This window comes from Seriola lalandi, unplaced genomic scaffold (genome assembly GCF_002814215.2).
Source record: "Seriola lalandi dorsalis isolate HSWRI2012SDOR001 ecotype SW California unplaced genomic scaffold, Sedor1 jcf7180002054062, whole genome shotgun sequence".
In the NCBI taxonomy this organism is placed as follows: Eukaryota; Metazoa; Chordata; class Actinopteri; order Carangiformes; family Carangidae; genus Seriola; species Seriola lalandi.
The window spans coordinates 2783-19787 of record NW_019524615.1 but is presented as its reverse complement, the minus strand read 5'-3'; the positions used below and the strand labels follow the sequence as shown (position 1 = coordinate 19787).

The 17005-nt window shown below is 41.8% G+C and overlaps 3 protein-coding genes across 3 annotated transcripts in view; all 3 read right to left on the bottom strand.

The window, feature by feature from the left end:
- Nucleotides 1–683: 683 nt before the first annotated feature.
- Nucleotides 684–9421, bottom strand: colq (collagen-like tail subunit (single strand of homotrimer) of asymmetric acetylcholinesterase). Its single transcript, XM_023403149.2, has 17 exons — nt 9212–9421; nt 8540–8649; nt 8073–8180; nt 7174–7218; nt 6962–6988; nt 6055–6126; nt 5695–5757; nt 5572–5598; nt 5412–5456; nt 5278–5313; nt 5098–5178; nt 4822–4918; nt 4031–4152; nt 3318–3437; nt 3042–3183; nt 2833–2935; nt 684–2723 (listed from the first exon to the last, which is right to left on the bottom strand). The coding sequence occupies exons 1-17, from the start codon at nt 9306–9308 to the stop codon at nt 2654–2656; spliced, it is 1365 nt and encodes a 454-aa protein (XP_023258917.1). The 5' UTR covers nt 9309–9421; the 3' UTR covers nt 684–2653.
- Nucleotides 9422–10780: 1359 nt separating this feature from the next.
- hacl1 (2-hydroxyacyl-CoA lyase 1) lies at nt 10781–16651 on the bottom strand. The gene is made up of 17 exons (XM_023403175.2): nt 16493–16651; nt 16128–16232; nt 15995–16035; nt 15822–15902; nt 15655–15727; nt 15500–15577; nt 15177–15271; nt 14950–15062; nt 14672–14807; nt 14207–14312; nt 13945–14028; nt 13697–13798; nt 13409–13563; nt 12788–12946; nt 12591–12698; nt 12307–12493; nt 10781–11017 (listed from the first exon to the last, which is right to left on the bottom strand). The coding sequence occupies exons 1-17, from the start codon at nt 16541–16543 to the stop codon at nt 10985–10987; spliced, it is 1707 nt and encodes a 568-aa protein (XP_023258943.1). The 5' UTR covers nt 16544–16651; the 3' UTR covers nt 10781–10984.
- Nucleotides 16652–16699: 48 nt separating this feature from the next.
- LOC147819310 (2-hydroxyacyl-CoA lyase 1-like) overlaps nt 16700–17005 on the bottom strand; it is a 2575-nt gene continuing 2269 nt past the window's right edge. The window contains exon 7 of the mRNA XM_087173142.1: nt 16700–16711. Within this exon, the coding sequence (XP_087029268.1) occupies nt 16700–16711 (12 nt within the window). The remainder of the gene's footprint in view (nt 16712–17005) is intronic.

Sequence of the window (17005 nt, the reverse complement as noted above, 5' to 3'; positions counted from 1 at the left end):
CACTTAGGGGATTCTTCTGTCTGCACAGCAGATCTTTTCATTACGAAGCAGGTTGCCCACTGCATCTCCAGTGACATTTAATGCTGTACTGAGACATCTGTGGTACAAATCTGATTGGCCTGGTTAGGGGGAATGCATGTGATGGGATAAATACACCAAGGTAAGCTTTTACTCAGACATCTCAGAAGACAAATTGTCCTGATGTGATTTAGAAAAGAAATACAGCATGCTAATAGGGTTATATGATTGCATTGAGCCTCCAACATCTCTGCTGCAACACTGGCTGGATGCCCGTCCCCAAAGCTGTATCGCTGTGCCTCATCTCCAGGCGCAGACTCAGCTCAGAGGGGCTTCATAAAGACAGAATGAAAAGCTGAAAACCTATTGTCATGTCTGAGAGAACAGCAAGAGTTCACTGTGGTCTGTTTACTTTTAAGTCTAACACAGCACTTTGCAAGGAGCTGCTGACAGCATCTTTTTTCCATTTGATGGATATCAGCATTTTTTTTTTTTTTTACAGTGAGAGCTGTGCTCTGAGGGAACGTCAATAGCATCTCTATCACTGTCTGTCGGCTTTTTTGCACAGCTCCCCACTGTCACTGCTTGCTCACAACAGAGAGAAAGCAACGCTGCTGACAAACCCCTGACCAGAATGTAAAGATGCCAATGGAAGACAGAGCGAATGATTTCAATTCTTTTTATTTTCAGTTCTTTTGAAAACTGTTCACAACTCCTGTATAAATCATATCAGAATAATGACATAAAATGAACTTTCACTATCCCAGTCATGTCGAATAATATATTTCATAAAGCTTTACAGTACGTTAACACATGCATGTTATGTTTCAACATTGTTGTGCATACACAGTACAGGATACATCACAGCATCACAGGCCACAAGCACAACATTCAACATAGTTTCCAAACGGTATTTCAGCTTTGTGCATGGCACAGTTCATCACTATCGTATAAGGTGTGTCACACATACAGTACTTAGCTACACTCTGGCCAGAGCAAGGCTGACATTTCTTAAGACACCCGCTATGCTGATGAATGCGATGATTAACAAAACAATGTTTGGCAAAGTGGAAGCGTTGCACAGTCATTAGCACGGTATCACAAGCATGCGGACACAATATAGTAACAGTCTTTATCTTTCGATTGCTTTTTACAGATGAATCACTTTATAACACCTGACTACATCTAAGTATGGCTGAGAAAAGGTCTCCCTTGGCACTGCGACTCATACAGTAGCTTATGGAAAATGTCAGCTTATATCGGCAAAGTCATTTTCACCATCTGTGCCCAGCACACAGCAGACTACATCTACACTGTTAAGTTTACTGTTGAGTTTCTCCGTTGCTGTATATACTGTAAGACAGAAAGACTGGATAAAGAGGTATTAGAGTAAATACAGTAATGACCATATAACAGACTGGAATTGAGATTCCTCCTCCTTTAGCAGCTACAGACTATTCCAGCCTTTCCTGTGCAGTGAGAAAATTAAGAACATAACAGTTTCAAGCCTTCACATACAGTATATTTCATTTCTCATTGGAGCACAGGGAAGGAACTCGATCGTACCTACAGGACTGCACATTGTCGATCCATTAAAAGCTCTTGTTTGAGTTACCTGTGCGCCTCAGTTTACAGTCACTGCCTTTTGATTTACAAAGAGAGTAGTGGAGGATGCCTGTGAAAGGTGCTGTGTGGAGCTACATTACCTGTTGGTTCCTGAGAAGTTTTTGAATTAATGAAACCTTGTCCAGACTCTGGATGTCCCTGTCAAGTACAGTACCATCACAAGGTAATAATGTCCAGTCAGCCTCTGAAGTTTCCCAGGAGCTGGGAGACTCCTCAGTGCAGTCTCCTGGTATAACAGACTCACTGAAATATTACAAGTGCACAATTGATGCACAGTTGTATCTCCATCTCTAACCATACATATTGATCTTACTATATGCCTGGTTTTACCTGTATGACTGAAATTAGTGATGTGATATTGAGAGTATACAATACGAACCTTGTTGTGTCAATAATAAATAAACGGATAGGTTACATGCTTGGATAGTGACAGCTACTGTCGTGGTCTTAGTAATCCCAGCCTCATGCAAATACTGTGCACTGTCACTCGAGTGCAGTAGAATACCTGGGGCCATGGCTCTGGATGTCCTACTGCCTCTCTTTCTCAACAGTAACTGGGTCAAGATTAATATGACTCAGGCCCGGTTACTGCTCCTCTGCAACATCTCCAACTGGCACTTAATTAAGTCTCTGCATGGCTGTCACACAACTGTTGCATCTAGAGGCTGATTCCGGTCCAATCAGGCGTGGAGAGGAGGCCAGTCTTAAGTCCTGCTTGTTAAGACAGATTGCAGTTGTCCTGTGCATTTCTTATATGTGGGTTAAGGCTTTCGCCTCCCCTGACCGACTCTATAACTCCAGGGAGCTACGTGGCATCTCAGCAGCAATACAGAGGAGTTATATATATGTATGTTTTGATTTTCTTTCATCATAGAATCATTGGCTTCCTCTTCCTTCAGAGTCTCTTGCTTGGTGCATTATTGTTCTTTGTTTTGCATGAAAATATTCCTGTTATGTGTCAAGAGAAACAACACACAGAGGATCCCACTGCACTGTCCATCCTCCTCCATCAAGTGAAGTACTTGCAGTTTGTGGAGTCAATAACACAGTATGGTGTGCACTTGAGGTGACCATAGGACCTGCAAATAAGAGGAGAAGCACCCTCAGGTCAGTTTACATGTCAACAAAACAATTGTCTTTTATTGCAGCTAAGCGTTTTATCCACAAATAGTTGTAAACTGTGCTTACCCTGGAAGATATGAATTGCATGTCTGGTATCCAAAGTCTTTTCCATCACACTCCTCAGCCCCCTCATAGCGATATCCGTCTCCACAGTAGGCGTGTTTACACTCTGTGGTAAGGGGAGACAGCAGGGGTGGAGGGGTCACGTTATATGTGCACAGCAAAGTACAACTAAGGAGTTTTCAGAGACCACCTAACATAGACACATGACTTACTGACGCAGCTGTCAGTGACGACTCTGTTTCTGTCATCACACTGTTCCCCACTGGAAATCTGCACTATCCCGTCACCGCAGTAACCTTCATCATCAGGTGCGTTTTCCATGGACTGGAACGGTGTCAGCTGGAATGGAAAAGTCTTTCACAGAGTTTAAAAAAATTAGAAAGGAAGGAAAAAACTGACTGTATAATCACAGTGTGTAAAAAAAGAAAATAATATGAAGGTATAGAAAATATAAAGATAAAATGAGATTATGGTGCATGCTGTGATACCTGGATTGGCAGCCAGCCATCAATGTCTTTGAAATAGAGCGATCTCTGGTCTTTGCGGAATGCAAGAGCGTTATCAGTGTGAAGGCGCTCCAGTTCTTCCTCATTGCTAACAACAAATATCTGTATGAAAGGTAAAGTGAAAAAATTTACTGTCATGTTTACAATACTTAGGGCATTTTGAATTTTAAGGTCGAGTTTCATCGGTGTGCAATTTTGAGATATTGAGCATCAAATCCTGAAAGGAGTTTTTTAAATCGAAAACAACTGGACTAGGTTATTTGTCTGGGAAGACGTTTCACCTCTCATCCAAGAGGCTTCATCAGTTCGTGTACGCATCTGACCAGGCTAGGACTGGCATCAAAATTTAATATCCCAGCTGGCAATATGCGTCTCAAAGCAATATTCATCTCCCCACTAGGCACACTTTTATCTGTTAATACTTTTTAGCTTTAAATAATTAACTCAGAGGTTATTAAAACCCAATAACCCCAGGGTTTCCAAAAATTTACAAGTCAAAATAACATCTAGTTGCATTATATCATAAACTTTAAATATATACAGATTTTAGATTTTGTTAAGAATCCTTAATATTTTTTTCAGAGATGTCTCAAATGATTCTGTACATTCTTGAATGTATAAGCCCCATAACAAACAGCACACATTACTGTACATAACCTTTTACTATTGACTGCAACAGGACTATTTATTCTCACCGCTGGTACTTTGGGATAGTTTCCTCTGGAAGAATAATCATCAAATGCAGAGCTGCTGCAGCTACACTTTCCAGGAGGCCCTGGTGGACCACGTGCACCCTTTGTTCCAACCATGTAAAGACCTAAACATACGCAGAGAGACAAGTCATCACTGTGTACAAAGGCTCCAAAAGGCAACTACAGGCTACATGTTTACTGCCAAGTAACAGAATGCTGCAGGCTCAAGAGGGGAGGTGTTGTTGAGAGTACACGCTGTACAGTAGCTGATGTAAATACCATAAGTCATGAAAGTAGTGTGTGAAAGTACATGTAGTATCTCTAGTTCATCTATCAAGAGGTAAACGCAATCAATTTTTTTCTTGCAGACACCTGATCAAGATAACAAATGTCACTTTAATTATGTGGTGACATAATATTTGTAAAACTGTAGGCAGGCCTGCCATCTGTGAACCCATTTCAGCCACATGATGTCATGACGAGAGCATCTTGTTTCACCTCAGGAGATTAGATTTCTCTGGTGCTAAATAAGACTACCGGTGTTACCTCTTACACTGGTCTAGAGTGTGTTTTCTTTTGCTGATAGGGATGTTTTCTTGTCTTCGCATTGGTAGCACAGCTTTTCACACACTCTCAGAGAACAGAGGAAGTGCAGAGCTACACGCAAACCAATCCCTTCAAAAAGGATGTGAGTTCCTGCGCTGACCAAACATCCTTTCAGTGTCCTCAGGGTTTTTTTTCTTGGGAGGATTATTTCTGCTCTCTTGGAAAATAGGAGAGGTAAAAGTTCTCACCTGTGGCAGGTGAACCAGGAGGACCAGGGTGGCCTTGAGGTCCCTGTGGGCCTGCAGGTCCCATAGGACCAGTACTGCCTGGGTCCCCTTTCACTCCCTGACACACAATCAAAACAATGCACAACGTCACATTTCTTTACAGAATGTTTCAGAGATCAAAAGGTCAAGTTTCTCTCCTCTGTGAACTATCAAGTTGGCCTGCATTCTTAAAGTATTTCAAAATGTCCCACTACACACTCAGAACTGAGGCACAAATACAGCTCACAAACACCTAACCTGCTTGCCTCTCTTCCCTGGTCTACCAGTGGGTCCTCTGTTTCCTGAGATTCCAGGTTCTCCTTTTGGACCCATTTCGCCCTGGGTGAAAAATCACATCAACTCAACATTGAGTTAAAGTTGTAATTCTGGGTAACAAATTAACTTAACAACTTCTGCTCTCTTGAATGTGTTGCTCACTTTCTGTCCAAGCATTCCTGGGAAACCCATTGCACCCTGTGGATACAGAACAGTAAATGATAGTATCATAACAGAGTTTGTACAGTGTACAGTACATATACACAGGTCTGCTTTAACATTTGCAGTCTGCCCACCTTGTCGCCTTTCACTCCACTCTCACCACGATCACCTCGAGAGCCCTGATGGAGCAGAACACAGTGTGTTACACAATATATACTTTAAATGCAAAAGTAAATTCAATAAAATTCAATGTGTATGTTGTACTCAATGATTTTAATAAAAATGGCCACATACCTTTTCACCTTTATACCCAGGTAAACCCTAGAGTAAAGATACAAAATATCTAAGATGAAGCAAAATAATGCGAAAGAGGAGATTATACACGTGTCGTCTGCGTAGGTTGTATGTAGATCATACCCTCGGCCCAATTGGTCCTCTGGCTCCAGGTAAACCCATCAGCCCCGGGTCTCCTTTCTCACCCTGACACAGAGGAAACATCAGGCAAATGTGGATTGGCTTCATTTTTGGGAACACATGTTCCAAATACTACTCCACCCCAAAGAAGACATAATGAGTGGAGACTAGGTTCATTTGTACAGTTTCAATCAAGCATGTGTATGGAAAAGGTTGCATGTTACATAACAGAGTATTTCATTGTACAAATCGGTACACAAATCAAAACTGCACCTATCTACACCACCGTATATATTGGCACTTACTGGTCTCAAGTCATGTCATATATTATATCATCTACGTTATGAGGTCTGACTTACTCACTTTGGGCCCACTTGGTCCTGGCCATCCAGCTGGTCCCTGTTTCCCAGGAAGTCCAGGAGGACCTGTCCGACCCTATCAGAAGAAATCAATTTTAACACACAATCTGACACAGACATAGTTTATAAAAGGCTAATAAAACAACTGCTGCCACAGCTGAAGAACCCGTTAGAAGTTGTTTATGAAATCATGGTCACTTATGCTTGTTTGACAGCCTGCTTGCTATAGTATTTATCAGACACGGCTGCACATGTAGGGGGAAAATGACTTTAACGAGCCCTGTCACATTGCTCTCTTTAATTAAATGATGGGCTGTATATAGAACAAGAGTCCGTGCTTGTGGGAAATAAAATGATTTATGACCTGGCTGAAGCACTAAGCTAAATTGCACCGCAGTGCTGCAAAGCTGCTCGGTCAGGCCACCAGCCAGTGAAGCTCTCCCACTGGGCTGCTTTTACTGCTCAACCACAGTGACTGATCATGGAGGAGGTCACTTCTCTTCTGCCTGCGGTGATCAAACCCTGAGCTTTCAATAAAGCGGTGTGCCCTCATTCTCCCTTTGTAAAAGAGAGGGAGGGCCATCTGACAGGGAGGCATGATGCTGGATGTCTTTGAGGGGTCGATAGGGAGGCAATACGTCCCCCCTCTGTGAGAGGAGATCAACAGCATGTTAACTCCCCTCTGCTAACAAAACAGCCTGTCTCAGCAGCTCTGTATCCCTCACGACGTCCTGTCAATGTGTCTGTTCTGTCTCCTGTCAAGGTTGCACTTGCTCACAATTTCTTGATGCACACAACCAGGCGCAGGCAGTGCTCTGAGTTACAGCTAGCAAGCAGGCGGAGGCACTGTATCTCATTTTTGAGTAAATCCACTTAGCGGAGAATATGGAGTGATTAATGGAGACTCTCACCTTTTGCCCAGGTCTTCCAATTTCTCCCTGACAACAGGATGTGGAGGAGGGAACACGGACAGCGGTCATTTAATACTCTTCCAGCAAGCATCTTTCAGTCATGTGCAACAGGTCAATTCAATTTTAGCTTACAAAATAATGAGGAGCTTGTGAATGTATAATGACCAAAATAAATGAGATGAGACTGGAACATGGGGAAGTAAACTACTTACCTTTTCTCCCTTAGGCCCCCCTATGCCAGGTAATCCAGGTGGACCCTGATGAGCATAAAAAAACAATAAATGCAAAGCATACGCTTATAAATCCCAGAGATAGCCACCTAAATTAGTTTTATTGTCCATGATATCCCACCACAAAGTCATGTCTGCTTCTGGAGGCCCACAGCTGCAGTTTCAATTAGCTAAAGGCTGAGTGGCCACTATTGATTTAAAAAGTGCCTTGTGGGTCTCTTTTGATATACTGAAATGCTGCTGCAGTCCAGCTGGTGCTGTAACAACCTGAGACAGGCAAACACAGTTAAAGCTTTAACAATCATTTGGTAAATCTGCTTTTCACTAATGAGACGCTGGGCTAACAGGGGAGGAGGTTAGGTTAACAAGAACCTACTGAACCAAAATGTCTTCATATCTTTCATCACCAGAGAACACAAACACACGCACACATGCTTGTGTTGGTAATCCCTGGAATTTACGCGACACAGTATTCCTTTCCAGGCAGACAGCTCTTCGGACAGTTTCTGAGAATGATGTGTGGCACACTGGCAGGCAGTGGAAAAAGGCTATTTGTGTCTCAGCTAAATGTAAAGCGTTAATGGGCTGCTGTGTTGCATTGGCCAGAGAAAACCTCATCCGCTGCTCTGCAGGAACTCTCAAGTTGGAGAGGAGGTGAGGGGTAATATGTTGCTGGAGTACTAAATCTTAACACCTTAAATCTATGCAAACCCCAAACATGAAGGAGAGACAGTCTGTGATTCACCCAAACTGACAGTGAATCCTACTCAAGACAAATTGCGTGAGGTAATGGAATTGTGTTATGAAAATACCAAGGTCCCAGATCTATGGTACATTATTAATGCTGGGATAATGATGTTTGGGAAGAGTCTGGATCCTACCTGAGGTCCAGGGGGACCTGCAGGCCCAGGGAGGCCTCGGACACAGGGAGAACCTTTATGCTCATTGCCCAGCTCAGACTCAGCACCATTGTTAGAAAAACCTTCATTCTGTAAAATAAAAAATATAAATAAGATACAATGTTTATCTTACAGTTTTGACAAATACTAAGTGGAGAGAGGAGTGTCAACTGAATAACTCTTAGACAATGGGAGTTTTACTTACTTTACAAAGTTTGTCAAAGAACTTTATATCTGAATTTCATCACATCCTCATCATAAATTTTATAACTCACAGCAAAGGACTTGTTAAGCCATTTATTCCCACAAACATGTTCCACTATCTGAGTATTTTTAACAGCCTTGTTCAGGGGTCAAAAGACAGTAAGAGCAGGGCAACCTGGATTTCACCCAAGGACATGTTAACGGTCAGATATTCCACAATAGAAAGTCACATGACTTTGACTCACATGAGCGTGGCGGCGCCAAAGTGAAGGGGGTGGAGGAAACAGTGGGGGTGGAGGTGGACTCAGTAAACAGCATGGGTTGAATCTCTTCTGCTGCTCCTGGGGTCTGAGAGCTGTGCAAGGTGAGCAAGCAGTCAGTCAAACAGGCAGCGATGCCAGATGTCAAACAGTACAACTGAAGGCGTATCCTGACCTCTTCATCAAAATTAGCAGAGAAACGCTCAACTCATGACACATGGACATGCACGGGCAACTATATAAGCTACATGTGATGCAACAAATATCCCACACATACAGTAAAAACCCTGGACAAAGCATAGAGGTTAGAACATGCAGGGGCAGCATAAGTGACAGGGAAACAGGTGCAAACTATCAAATCATGACACCCGTCCAGCAGAGTTCCTAAAGCTGGACACAGATATGAAGTGCCTGTGCCTCTCACTGAAGAACTGGAGCTGGTCTCGCTATTTATAGAGGCATTTCCAGTCTACCTCATGGGCGACAAGAAAATAAAAACAAGTGTATTTTACTAACATATTGAGCTCAAAATAAATCCCGTGCTTTTACAACTCAACTCTCTGAATACCTGTGCATGCATAACACTGTATGTACAGTACAATATACACACCTACACACAGACACACACATACAGGCTCAGGAAGAGAGTTTTCCTACCTGCTGGGAATGAAATAAAGCTGTCCAGAAAAGAGGACTGGGCCAGGCCATAACAAAACCACAGTGGCAGATACAATCCAAGTGTTAGAAGAGTCATGCTGCTCCAGATAGTTGCCTGACTTTGTTTCTGAGCCACAGCAGCGCTCACACGCTGCCTTTCTCTCTCCCTCTCTCCTCACTGTCCTCTCCCCTCCCTCTCTGCTCGCTCTGCTCTGTCTCCTTTACGCCTTCAGAAGAGGGTACGCCGACCAATGCCCATTAAATCTTTCCTCCGCATCAGTGTGCGCTAAAATTACAGGAGACAGCCCGCCAGCTGCTTCGGGTGCCAATATTAGATCTCTACAACTGCAGGGGGGTGCCTTTTGTTGTTTCCACTCCTCTCACAGGGAGACATGACTAACCCACAGTGGGCTTTTCTGCAAGAGATTCAAATAGGATGCTGCCTGAAGGTGTAAAAGTGCATTTGTGCATCATGTGACAACTTTCCTAAGTGTATCAATCTTCTGTGTGTCTATATAGATTCCTACATCTTTCTGTATGCAGTGTGCATCCCACCGTGCATCATGGTATCCATTTAGGCCAGGACAGATTGGTTTTATTGCCCAGTCTGTCCCACAAAATTAAGTGTCTGCATTTCCAAAGAGGCTCTTTGGGGGATGTGAGAGCTGTAAAAAGAACAAACAAAAAAACAACTGGAAATCCAGACAACATTACCTCTCAAGAGCACTTCATCTGTAATGATATGGAAATTATCTACTACTCATGCACAAATGAAAAAGATGCATCATTTGGGTCTGCAAGAGACTGAGTGAGTGATGAAGCCATATACTGATACACAAACATTTATCTAATGAAACTGATCGCACTCAATCATTTTTGCAAAGATGTCACTGCACTGAAATAAAAAAAATATGTAAATATTGCATAAGATGGTCACTGCTGTTTGTTTAAAGATGTCCCTGACAAGGTGTGAGATTAAAGGAGGGTGTGAATTTATCTAAATGCAAATGCAAATTTAGTAACTTAAAAAAAAATATATATATATATATATAAAATGTGATTTTACTTTCCCATCATTCGCATTTGTGTTTGCACTGGATCATTTTGGATGACAGGTTTGATAAGCCATATATAGTACAATCACTGTACCTACTACATTTATTATGTGGGAGTAGAGCTGAAATGATAAGTTGATTGATTGATAAGTTGATTGACGGAAAATCTATTAACTATTGACATCAATTTTGATAATCGATGAATCACTTGAGTCATTTTACTAAGCAGAAAATTCTGTCTGCGGTTCTGTTTTCAGATGCAATTTGTCCTTTTTTAATATCATTGTAAACTGAATATCTTTGAGCTCTGGACTGTTTGTCAGACAGAGCAAGCAATCTTAAGATGTCACGTTGGGCATTAGGTAAATGTGAAGGTATACTTCATAGGCTTTTTTTACATTTTCTAGGTCAAACAATTAATCACAACATTAATCATTAGAGTAATAGTTACAGCCATACGTAAAAACTGACTGACTTGACAGAAGAAGAAATAAAGAAGAAATAAAGTTCAATGTATAATGTGTAAAAAACTTTATTGTGGTATTATTTAGTAAATTGTATCACTTCTGAGTAGTAGGAATCAATAAAAATATTCAGTTATTTCACAGAAACAATCACAAAAAACAAAAACAACCTCATATTTTCCCAGTTTCAGTGTCCTGAGGAAAATGCTGCTGTTCTGATAATGTTCTGGATAAAGGAGGAGGCACTTCTCTCTCTATAAGTTGGAGCGTGTGAGCCAAGGAAACTCCTGCAAATACAGACAACACAGCATTGTATTAAACTGCCATAGATGATAGAGCAATTATAATTATGTAAAGGGCCTTTTGTGGCCTAGACGGATGCTGGTATCCATTTGACCTCCAAATTCAGAAATGTAGTTGTTAAGGAACAATGAATATTTTGTCTTCAACTATTATCTAAGACTCAACCTTAATTCCAACTGAACTGAATAACAGTCAGGAGACAAACAATGACGGCAGCACAAGTCAAATAAGGGAGGGGGTCTTTTCTGCTGGCCACAGAGTGCACAACCATGGGGTTCAGCACCATGGATACGGCCCTCAATACAACCTTAAAACATGTCTGTGAAGGGTTGCGTGGATACATTCAACATAAACACAGAGGGCCATGCTTTCTAATTATGGGGACCCTGAAATAGAAAGGTCAGGTTGGTGTGAGGTGCAGGGATTGTGAGGGGAATACAACAGTTCTGCAGTGCACCTGGAGCGTTTGGATTACTGTTCACTAAGGCATGTCAGTCACGTAGAAGTATGAGGATGAGAAAAATAAACACCAAACTGTTTCGTTGCTCTGCACTAATCATCAACTGAAACGCTTCCGCTTTTAATCACTCTTGGCTTTACAGCTGCGACTGTCAGTGTCACTCATCATGCATCTTCTGTCTGTCTTATTTCTAGATAAAATGAAACAGGGCCTGAATCCAAATGTCCACCCCTCCTAACTTACAGTCTTTGGTTATACACACTCTCACATGTCTAAAGTGCTCATTAGCAACACATCAAGTCGGCGAGAGCACTCGGCTGCAAAGGGATAAAATATTGGCATGAGACAAGACTTAAGATCTCAATCGCCATAACCAATGCCAACATCTTGACCCGGTAATCCTGGTTCTGAAACTAATCCTCAACGTTTGTCCCAGGAGATGCCATCTCTTAACTGACCTAATTAGCATGTCTAATTTCACCTTTGCCAGGTATTGGGGCAATGAGAATTTTGGAGAAAGCCGAATTTGACAACAGTGTTTTAATCAGGTGAAAAGTAGCAGTGCAGCACCAGTAACATCCTCGACCACCAGGGGGCGTGTCATTTCCACAGTATAGATGCTAAGATATCTGGCCTGTCATTACAGCTGAAGAAGCCATTCAGATGCATGACTAAATCCAACTTCATAACAAAACTCCAGGGGGTTCTTTCCTTTTTGACCTATGCCACTCAGGATGACTGAGATGACTCAATACACATATATACATATGTATATACACATATACATATATAATGCCTGAAGATGACAGTTACCTGCTGTTTTCTGTCGGAGGAAGGGTCGATAAGCACGTTGAGGAGACTCGGTTTCTCCCAGTCAGTCAAGCTAAGCTGTAAGGCGCTGCACAGCTCCTCCACCGTCCTCACCAGGAAGCCCCGACCTCCAAACGCTGTCATAATCTCATCATAGCGTGCCTCAGGTAGGAGGGTCACAGGAGGGGCTCTGACAAGCAACATGAGATACCTCTCATTACATCAGAGCTGATAACATGGAGGAAACCATCATAGTGAAGGTACTATATTATGATCACTTGACTCACATAGAGGTCAGATCTCCCATTTTTGCCATTTCTTTCCACGTTTCAGGATCCACTCCGCTGTATATACCATTATTATTGACCACAATAATAACCACAGGTAGATTATACCTATGAGAATAACAAGAAGATTGTGAAATCAAGTTGTACTAGGAGGCTGAATCAAATACACTGCATAGAGAGGGGGTAAGCAAACCCACCTGCACATGGTCTCAACCTCCATGCCAGAAAATCCAAAGGCACTGTCTCCTTCCACACAGACAACCCTCCGGCCTTTATTCTCGCTCCTCTCCACAGCAGCTGCAGCTATCGCAAAACCAAGGCCTACTCCCATTGTTCCGAATGTGCCTGCATCCAACCTGCACATCATCAGGATTAGCTAACCACAGACTACAAAAAATGTGCAGAGGCTTAAAGACTTAGTCAAATACCACTCTAATACAGTAAAATACTTGTCAACAGTGACTATATTTAAATTGCTTCAGTGTGAAAATGTACATTTGCTGTGTTTTGTATGAACTGCATATACCTGAAGATTTGTTCCTATGTAAAATTTGCACAGAAAGGGCTAAAGAAAAATCTCCCAAGAGGATGAGAGGGGCTTAAACATTTACACAGTAAGATCGGGTCACTCATCCATTCGAGGTGCATTTGGAAAACTACTTTATTTGTTACTCCTTCCTGCAACATAATCCTTTCTAATCGCAATGGAATATGTGTATTCACAGTTGTGTTTCAATAAATAAAGACTGAACCAGGGTGAACGCTTAAGACAACTGAGAAGTGTGACTGTAACCTCTGCTTCAATGAGACCGCCTTGCCTGTGTCGAGGTAGGTAGTTGTTCAGCATAGTGCGGCCTATGTCCATGGTGTTTGCTCCCTCGCTGACAATGATGCAGTCATGTGGCAGCAGCTGGGACACATGGTGAAACACTGTGTAATAGTTCATGGGCAACGTTGACTGCAGAGCGAGTGCCTGTGGAGACAAACAGCAAAAAACTTGTGAAACTGCATAAATAATAACAATATGCTACATCTAAATGAAATACATGAAATACGTAGCTATTAAATTAATGTCATCAGCTTTTTATAAATGAGTCTAAACCCACCTTTGATATTTTTGCATTAGCTGCAATTTTGTCCTTGAGTGAGTTCCACCACTCTGTATCAGAGGGATATTTCCAACCATCTTGACGGACACACGTCAGGAGCTGAAGGAAAAACAATAGAGTGAATCAAAGACATCTTTACATCTTTAAAACACATCAGGATCTCAGGACAAAGACCACAAAGAGAGAGATGCATCAAAGATGTGAGAGTTTGTGTGTTGAGTCTGACTGAGTTGCACTTAATGTACCTGAGTGACAATAGCATTGATGTCCCCCAGGAGAGCAACAGCGGGCCTCACATTGTTCCCCATCTCCTCAGCACAAAGGTCAACCTGCACACAGAGCGCAACTGTGTTGTGTTTTTTGTAGCACAGCATTTGCAGTACCGGTGAATTAATACAGCATTAGCTTTAAAGCAGTAAGGTGTCCTGAATATTATTTTAGAAGGTCTCAAATGTAGCACTGATTGTAAACAAATCAAAAAAACATTTAACCTGCTCATTTACACACCTGGATTACTTTGACATCAGGGTCAAATCGAGGTGGTAGACCAAAATGCAGAATCCAGTTGAGCCTGGCTCCAAGCAGAAGCACGACATCAGCCTGGAGAAGAGCTCTTGATAACGGAAACAACAGAGGAGGGAGGGGGGATGACATTGGGGTTGAGGTGGAAAGAGACAATCAAAAACAAACTGTAAACAATGTGAAATGATCTTAAATAAAACTTTACTCATATATATTTAATGTAAGTGGTGAGTAATCAGTAATTACATAAAATTTACATCTCATCATAAAAAACAACAATTATGATGCATTTATATTCTCACATTTCTTTCTTTCTTTTTTTAATGTAATATGGATCATCTATCTCAGTACATAACCCAAAGTTTTTGATATATATATTTGTTCTTAAGTAATGCAAATATGCTCTTTCTTTTCATTCCTGCACATTCTTTTAGTGAAAGATTGTCTCACCTAGAGCGAGCAGCAGCCACACAGTTGGGGTGATCATCGGGCAGCACTCCTTTCCCCATGGGGGTTGGCAGGAACGGCAAGCCGCTCATTTCCACAAACTCCCTAAGAGCGATTTCTGCTCGGCCATAGGCTGCTCCTGTTGGGCACAACAATACTCATATATCATCATAACTTATTCAATGATACTCTGTTCACCAGTAATGGAGGAAAGTGTGAGTTTCTATCTCACCCAATGTGATAATTCCAAGAGATATTACAAATGTTTATTTTGATGTTACCTTTGCCAACGATGACCAAGGGTCTTTTAGCTGCTTTCAAGACAGAAATGGCTTGAGTGATTGCACCGTGGTCAGCTAAACTCACTGGGGGAGCTGGACAACAGGATACAAAGCTACAGGAAAAAAAATACTTATCTCAGTGTCTTTACACTTGTAACGACAGAGGTGATGCCTCACAGAAAATAATCTTTAAAACCTATCTTTAAAACGTGTAAATGACAGCAAACCTGACTTTGCTCCTGTCCACTTTGGCATTGACCATGTCTCCTGCAATGTCCACGTAACAAGCACCGGGACGGCCATACAAGCTTGTGCGAACTGCCTGCAAGCAACCAAACACACAATAAAACTTTAATCCACTTTTTCTTTTTTTATATCATCAAACTGCACAAAATGTCTGACTGAGTCTGTCAGGTACATTAGTGAGGTGTACTAAAAGGAAAAAGACAGACAGTGTAACATCAATTCATGAATTTCCCCTTGGAGATAAATAAAGTATCTATCTATCTATCTATCTATCTATCTATCTATCTATAGGTTGAGAGGTTACCTTCTCTATCACTGAGGGAATGGCTTCCAGGCTGCTGGGTCTGGCAGAGAACTTGCTGTAAAGGCGACATGCTTCCACCTAACGCCAAATGAAAAACAGTATCAATTTAATGAAGCGTCAACAGGCAAAAAAATCCACATGAAGGCATGCTTTACCTGAGGAAACTCCTGAAAGGCCCCTGCTGTTTCCTGGTTTCGATCTGAGGACCCTCCAATTACAACCACAGGCCTGTGCACAGGCAACAAGTAGTGTTTCACCTATATGGCCACAGATGCTATGGTTAAAATGTAAAAAAAAAACAAATCCACATCAGTTTTCATACCAGCAGTTCATGTTAGCATTGGCCATTCCACCCAGAGCATGAATGAGTCCAGGTCCAGACACCACCAGGCAGGCACCTGGTCTGGATACAGATAACCACAGGAGACAGCAGCAAGTAAGAAAAATAAACTGATCTGGGCTCATATTATTCTCTCCAGTAAGTCAGAGTCTTACCTCCCAGTTAGGTATCCAGTGGCAGAGGCTGCATAGCATGCCTGTTGTGTGACAGATTTGATTTGAATACAGTAAAATCTATGTATTACAACAGTAGGTAAACAGCAGTGCAACAGAATAATAAATATTTTACCGCTTGTTCGTTGCGCATTCCCACATATTTGATCCCTGCAGCCTGAGCAGCCATGGCCACTTCAATGACAGGAACACCAACTATCCCAAACATGTACTCCACTTTCTGCAAGGGAGGTAAAATGCCAATTTAAAAAAAACCCAACACTAAAATATACAAGTTTCATGAAGACGTGTGATTGTAAATGTAAATAGACTGTATTTTTCTGTATTAAAAGTTTATTAAACTTGGCAGCGCGGCACATGAACCTTGACACAGTTTTTGGTGTGGTAACATTGTTCAATACAGACACAGCTGGTAAGTTAACGTGTGGGTTAGATACTTCAGAAATCTTCGCAATGTTCATGTTCATTTAACGGTCTTACCTGAGCTTTGAGAGACTCAGCAATCAGCTGAGCTCCTGTCACTTCTTCCATGGCTCTATTTTGTACCTGGAGAGCAACAAGTGAGGCCAAACTGTCAGAAACTGCTTCAACTACCACCTACACGGACAGGTCACTGGCTGGTGTTTTTTTTACCATCCTCCCCCCTTGAACCCGCCCCGATTCTACCACTTCCGATATGCAAGCCAATCACAGGAGCCGCTGTTCGTGACGTCACAAAAAAAATCATTACACGATCTCTCATAGGCTGATTTACTGTAGAACTACAATGACTGAACGTATTGGCAGCTGTTCTCAACACATCATTTTAAAGTTAAAAAGTCAAACTCTAAAATAATCTGACATCTTGAAGGTAGTTTTTGAAATGTCATTAGACTTATTGTATAATTCTGACTTTTATTTAAATATTACGATATAAACCTGATTAAATTACAAAATCAGGGCTGCAACTGAATGATTATTTTCAATATCGATTCATCTCTCGATTGGATTGGG

Excerpts from the sequence above, each read along its gene's own strand:
- colq (XM_023403149.2), bottom strand. The coding sequence starts at position 9,308 with ATGACTCTTCTAACACTTGGATTGTATCTGCCACTGTGGTTTTGTTAT. Across the intron at positions 6,989-7,173 it reads GGGGGCCTAAGGGAGAAAAG|GGAGAAATTGGAAGACCTGG; the intron begins GTAAGTAGTTTA and ends TCCTGTTGTCAG. Across the intron at positions 5,314-5,411 it reads GTGGAGTGAAAGGCGACAAG|GGTGCAATGGGTTTCCCAGG; the intron begins GTGGGCAGACTG and ends CTGTATCCACAG.
- hacl1 (XM_023403175.2), bottom strand. The coding sequence starts at position 16,543 with ATGGAAGAAGTGACAGGAGCTCAGCTGATTGCTGAGTCTCTCAAAGCT. Across the intron at positions 15,728-15,821 it reads AATGCTAACATGAACTGCTG|GCCTGTGGTTGTAATTGGAG; the intron begins GTATGAAAACTG and ends GCCTGTGCACAG. Across the intron at positions 14,313-14,671 it reads GTGGCTGCTGCTCGCTCTAG|AGCTCTTCTCCAGGCTGATG; the intron begins GTGAGACAATCT and ends TCCGTTATCAAG.